At 65.3% G+C, this 5252-nt stretch overlaps 3 protein-coding genes across 3 annotated transcripts in view; 2 read left to right on the top strand and 1 right to left on the bottom strand.

Moving 5' to 3' along the window:
- Positions 1-1093, top strand: part of F751_1583 (Suppression of tumorigenicity 5 protein) — a gene marked incomplete at both ends in the record, with an annotated part of 4018 nt that extends 2925 nt beyond the window's left edge. Inside the window, 2 exons of the mRNA XM_011403958.1 lie at positions 76-566; positions 967-1093. Coding sequence (XP_011402260.1) covers positions 76-566; positions 967-1093 — 618 coding nt within the window. The remainder of the gene's footprint in view (positions 1-75; positions 567-966) is intronic.
- Positions 1094-1282: 189 nt separating this feature from the next.
- On the bottom strand, positions 1283-2228 carry F751_1582 (50S ribosomal protein L28; the record flags this gene model as incomplete). The annotated part of the gene is made up of 4 exons (XM_011403957.1): positions 1283-1361; positions 1489-1575; positions 1724-1985; positions 2093-2228. 4 exons carry the CDS (start codon positions 2226-2228, stop codon positions 1283-1285), a joined length of 564 nt encoding a protein of 187 aa, XP_011402259.1.
- A 561-nt stretch (positions 2229-2789) lies between these two features.
- The window catches only part of F751_1581 (Valine-tRNA ligase), a gene marked incomplete at both ends in the record, with an annotated part of 5296 nt that continues 2833 nt past the window's right edge, over positions 2790-5252 (top strand). Inside the window, 4 exons of the mRNA XM_011403956.1 lie at positions 2790-2861; positions 3032-3172; positions 3305-3429; positions 3627-5203. Of these exons, the coding sequence (XP_011402258.1) occupies positions 2790-2861; positions 3032-3172; positions 3305-3429; positions 3627-5203 (1915 nt within the window). The remainder of the gene's footprint in view (positions 2862-3031; positions 3173-3304; positions 3430-3626; positions 5204-5252) is intronic.

Raw genomic sequence — 5252 nt, 5'->3', positions numbered from 1 at the left:
GTCGCCCCCTCCACTCCCACCACCCTCCGACCCCGTTCGACTCCATACCCCCCCCCCCCCCTCCCCCACACGCAGATGGTGGTGTTCTGCCCCAACCTGGGCCTGCTCAGCGCGGTGGTGCTGTCCCTGGTCCCCCTCCTCCTGCCCTTTGGCTGGCAGAGCCTGCTGCTCCCCGTCATGCCCTACCCCCGCTCCCGCCTGGACCTGCTGGACGCGCCGGTGCCCTTCGTGGCCGGCATCCAGTACAAGACGCCCGAGGTGTGGGCGCGCTGCGGCGCCCTGGTCCGCGTCAACGTCTACAAGGACCGGGTGAGCAACGCGGGGCGCCTGGCGCCACTGCCCTCACGCGCCACGCTGGCCGAGGCGCTGGCGGGGACCTACGCCGAGCTGAGCGCGCTGGGGCGCACGCCCGCTGCACGCGCGCGCCCCGCCCACCAGGTCTCGGACGCGCAGGCCGCGCTGGCGGGCGTGTTCCTGTCCACGGTGCAGACCTACCTGCGTTCCCTGGTGTCCGACCTCCGCGCCTACACCATCACCGACGTCTCCGCCAGCCAGGAGCGCACCAGGTGAATGGGGGGGTTGTGTGTCTAGGTGGGGAGAGGGAATGTGGTGTTTCATTGAGGTGGGGTGAAGAGGAGGGGACAGTCATGGGGAAACGTGGTGGAAAGAAGCAGTGAAGGCATTGGGGAGGGAATCGCTGGCTACCGGGAGCGAGGCTCCTGCTTCCATCGTCCCGGCCCGCACCAGGGGAGCCAGTGCGCGCCGTTGTGCGGCTTGTCGGCGGTCCATGCTCAATTGTCCTGGGTTGCGTCGCTTGGAACAGCACACACCATTCCTTGCGCATCAGCTTGACCCACCCCAAATCTGCCCACCCTGCATTGCTTCGTTGCATGCCCCCGGACACCCCCCTCCTTGGTGAACGACACCTCGCAGTCCGACATTCCCCCCTTCTTCCACTCATCGCAGCATCCTGCTGCGCGAGTCGTTCATCGAGTCGGTGCCGGCCAAGGACAGAGCCTTCATGACCGCCTTCTCCGAAACACAGATGTTTGCGGTGTACACTGACGCCGTGCTGGCTGGTGCCGGCACATGATGCCTGAACCCCCCCTGCCCCTTGCTACAGACAATTTCAACCCCCAGACTGGCTTGTGTACACATGCTGAAGACCCTTGGGCATGGCCCTTGCAGCCTGGCTGGACCTTGGCACTAGCAATATCAAGAAGGTATTTACAGCAAGGACACGAGGATCCCGAGGGGTAGATACATCTGCAACTCCGCCCCGTCAGAGCTCTGACAGGTCGGACCCTTCCCGGATGTACACAACCTTGCCCGACAGGTACCTTGCCACCAGCGGCGTTTTCCTGCATGGTGGGATGGGGTTGATCTCTCAAACTCCTGAGGCAGCAGCATGCTCTCCCTGCAGCGAGGCCAGCAGGCCGGCGCAAGCAACGTGACACACACCCTCCCCTCCTGATTCCTGGTGCTCACTTGGAGGCGGCGAGGCGCTCGGGGTTCTTCATCTTTCTTGGGTCCTTGGCCATGGGGGGGTTGTGCTCATGCGTCGCCAGCCACTCCCTGCAGGATGAACGGACTCCCAGGATCACTCGATTGGGGACACGAGGGGCCAATCATTGCACCCTCCAAAGCAATCAGGCCAGAGGCGCGACATGAAGTTGCCACCTGCACACCAAACCGCAGCCCACGACAAATAGGCGGGCCTCACGTGCGCTCTGACCGCGCATCCTCGAAGGGAAGCTTCCACAGGTTGATCCCCGCCTCCTTGGCCATCACAGAGAGGCCCCTCTTGTCTATCGTCTTGATGGCCTTTGTGCATAGCTTCAGCCGCACCCAGCGCTTGCCCTCCGGCCAGTACACCTTCTTGTCCTGCAGGTTGGGCTGTTGCAGCTTCCGATTGCGCTTGTGGGAGAAGGTCACGTTGTACCCGTTGTTGGCCTTCTTGCCCGTGAGGTCACAGACGCGGGATGCTGCGGAGAGGGAAAGGGCATGGGGGTGGGTGAACAGTCAGGGTGAGAGGCCGAGCGTGGATTCCGCGCCGATGCATTCGCCAGCAGGCCGGGTGCGGGGAGGATACCTGTGATGTTGAGCTGGTGCCGCAGCTGGGGAGGCGACGAGATGCTGACTCGCTGGAAGGCTGCAGACAGGCCACGAAACGTGGACTGCGTGCTTCCCAGCTTGGGCAACGCCCCCGCAGAGCGCAGGCTCGCCATGCTACCACTTGGGCCAATGTATGCGGGTGTAATCTGCTTTTGGATGTGCAGTATCGGCAAACCGCAGCCCAGAGTTCCTGTGAGTGAGGCTGTCCACTACAGGTCTATCCATCACTCCGACTCGTAAGAAAGCGCGGGGTGGAGTCGCAAGGCGCGGCTGCGACTCACACACCCATCACTCGCTTCGAGGCCTCGATGTGGAGCTTTTGGACGAGCACCGTACCGTGCCTGATTGCAACCCTCTGCGCATTGGGCTTCTTGGAGAGGTGCGCCATGGAGAGGGAAAGGGGCTGCACTGTCTCCGCGCACCGTGTTGGGACGGCCTTGCACGATCTCATTGCTGAGACGGGATCTGTAATGCCCTGAGCAGGCATATGTAACTGGTATTGAGGCGTATATATCTGCAGAGCTTGTACTGTCTTCGTATGCTACCTCGGAGTCTCCCTCCATTGGGGGTCCTGGGACTCCAAGCCTATTCGTCTCAGGAAGGAAGTACTCTAACTAGGTCCTGATGAATAATCTCATCGCAGCCATACGAACCTCCTCACAGAATCTGCAAGAATGACGGAGGCAGAGGCGGTGCAGGCAGCTACGTCTGCAGGTCCTGTGGACCCTGAGAAGGCCGCCAAGAAGGTGCGTCAGGGATTGGGACACCCTTTTGGCATTTTGGACTGTCTATTGCTGGCAGCAGGTGTGAATGGCAGACGAGGATGCACGAGTTCTGGAATCTTTAGTATAGGTTGTATAGTATGGCACCTTCAGCCCCACCAACCCATCCACCCCTTCAATCATCGCACCAACAGGCCGCCAAGGCAGCCGAGAAGCAGGCCAAGAAGCAAAAGGCGCTGGACCGGGCAGCCGCGGAGGCAGCCAAGGCTGCGGAGGGCGCTCCGGCCGGCAGCTCGAGGAGGGCCAAGGCCAAGGAGGAGGCCGAGGCCAAGAAGGTGAGATCTTGCATGGACTTCAACAGCGCCTGCAACGCTTCTGGTACTGGACGGCTGCTTGGCAGGGAGGTGGTCTTGGGCTGAGTGTTATACAGCATCTCTAGAGTAGGCCCCGACGCACCTTCCTTCCAGGCCGTCGAGGCCGCTGAGCTGGCGGCATGGCTGGAGCAGGCGCGGACGACCCCCAAGGGCTCCAAGAAGGAGCTGCCTGGCAAGATGCCCAAGGGCTACGACCCCAAGGCCGTGGAGACCGCCTGGTGCGTTGGATGGCGTGTCGTTATGGGTGTTGGATCCTGTGGGGCGGCTGGGTGCTGGGGCCCCGGGTTCAGGCACCACGCGGGTGCAGGCTCGCATGCACACCATGCGCTCCCTCGATCTTCGCCCTCCCGTCGCCCTCGTTTCACCCGTGTGCCTTGACCGATGGCTCCCCCACTCCTTCTCCTGACCTGAAAAGGTACGACTGGTGGGAGGCGTCTCGCTACTTTGCCGCGTCCAGCGACTCCTGCAAGCCCCCCTTTGCCATGGTCATCCCCCCCCCAAACGTCACGGGGTCGCTGCACATCGGCCACGCGCTGACCCTGGCCATCCAGGACACGCTGTGCCGCTGGCGGCGCATGTCCGGCTACGAGGTGTGCTGGGTGCCCGGCACCGACCACGCCGGCATCGCCACGCAGACGGTGGTGGAGCGCCAGCTGGCGCGGGAGACGGGGCAGACCCGGCACGACCTGGGCCGCGCCGCCTTCCTCGACCGCGTGCACGACTGGGTCGCGCGCCATGGCGACCGCATCCTGTACCAGTGCCGGCGACTGGGCGCCAGCCTGGACTGGGACCGCCGCGTGTTCACCATGGACGCCAAGCTGAGCGCGGCGGTGCAGGAGGCCTTCCTGCGCCTGCACGCCCAGGGCCTGATCTACCGCGACCACCGCCTGGTCAACTGGGACTGCCGGCTGAAGACCGCGGTCAGCGACATCGAGGTGGACTACGTGGATGTCCCCGGGCCGACGATGCTGGCCGTGCCCGGCTACACCGAGCGCGTGGAGTTTGGCGTGCTCACCTCCTTTGCCTACCCGCTGGAGGGCGGGGAGGGGGAGGTGGTGGTGGCCACCACCCGCCCGGAGACCATGTTTGGGGACACGGCCATTGCCGTGCACCCCGAGGACCCGCGGTACCAGGCGCTGGTGGGTCGGCACGTGGTCCACCCGGTGAACGGCCGCCGCCTGCCCATCGTGGCCGACGCGGAGCTGGTGGACATGGCCTTTGGCACGGGCGCGGTCAAGATCACGCCCGCCCACGACCCCAACGACTTTGCCACCGGCAAGCGGCATGGCCTGGAGTTTGTCAACGTGCTGGACGACGACGGCAGGATGAACGGCAACGGCACCGGCGAGTTCGCGGGCATGCCGCGCTTCGCCGCGCGCGTGGCGATCGTGGACTGGCTGAAGGCGCGCGGCCTGTTCCGCGGCGCGGCGCCCAATCCCATGCGCCTGGGCGTCTGCTCCCGCTCCTCCGACGTCATCGAGCCGGTGCTGAAGCCGCAGTGGTGGGTGGCCTGTGCGGGCATGGCCGCCGCCGCCTGCGAGGCCGTGCGCACCAAGGCCGTGCGCATTGTCCCCGCCGAGTTTGAGGCCACCTGGTTCAGGTGGCTGGAGAACGTGCGCGACTGGTGCATCTCGCGCCAGCTCTGGTGGGGACACCGCATCCCCGCCTACTACGTCGCCTGGGAGGGCGATGAGGCGGGCGCGCCGGGCGCGCCCTCCGAGGACACCTCGCGCTGGGTGGTGGCGGCCAGCGAGGCCGAGGCGCTGGAACTGGCCGCGGCGCGCTTCCCGGGGCGTGCGCTGCGCCTGACCCAGGACGAGGATGTGCTGGACACCTGGTTCTCCTCCGGCCTGTTCCCCATGTCGGTCTTCGGCTGGCCCGGCGACTCCCCCGACCTGCGCCGGTTTTACCCCGGCGCGCTGCTGGAGACGGGGCACGACATCCTCTTCTTCTGGGTGGCACGCATGGTCATGCTCGGCCAGCAGCTCATGGGTGGGTTTGGGGGGGGGGGGAGGAGGGGAGGGGCGTGGGGGGGGGGAGA

The sequence above is a fragment of the Auxenochlorella protothecoides genome, assembly GCF_000733215.1.
Source record: "Auxenochlorella protothecoides strain 0710 unplaced genomic scaffold scaffold17, whole genome shotgun sequence".
NCBI classification, from domain to species: domain Eukaryota; kingdom Viridiplantae; phylum Chlorophyta; class Trebouxiophyceae; order Chlorellales; family Chlorellaceae; genus Auxenochlorella; species Auxenochlorella protothecoides.
This window is presented reverse-complemented; position numbering and strand designations above follow the sequence as displayed.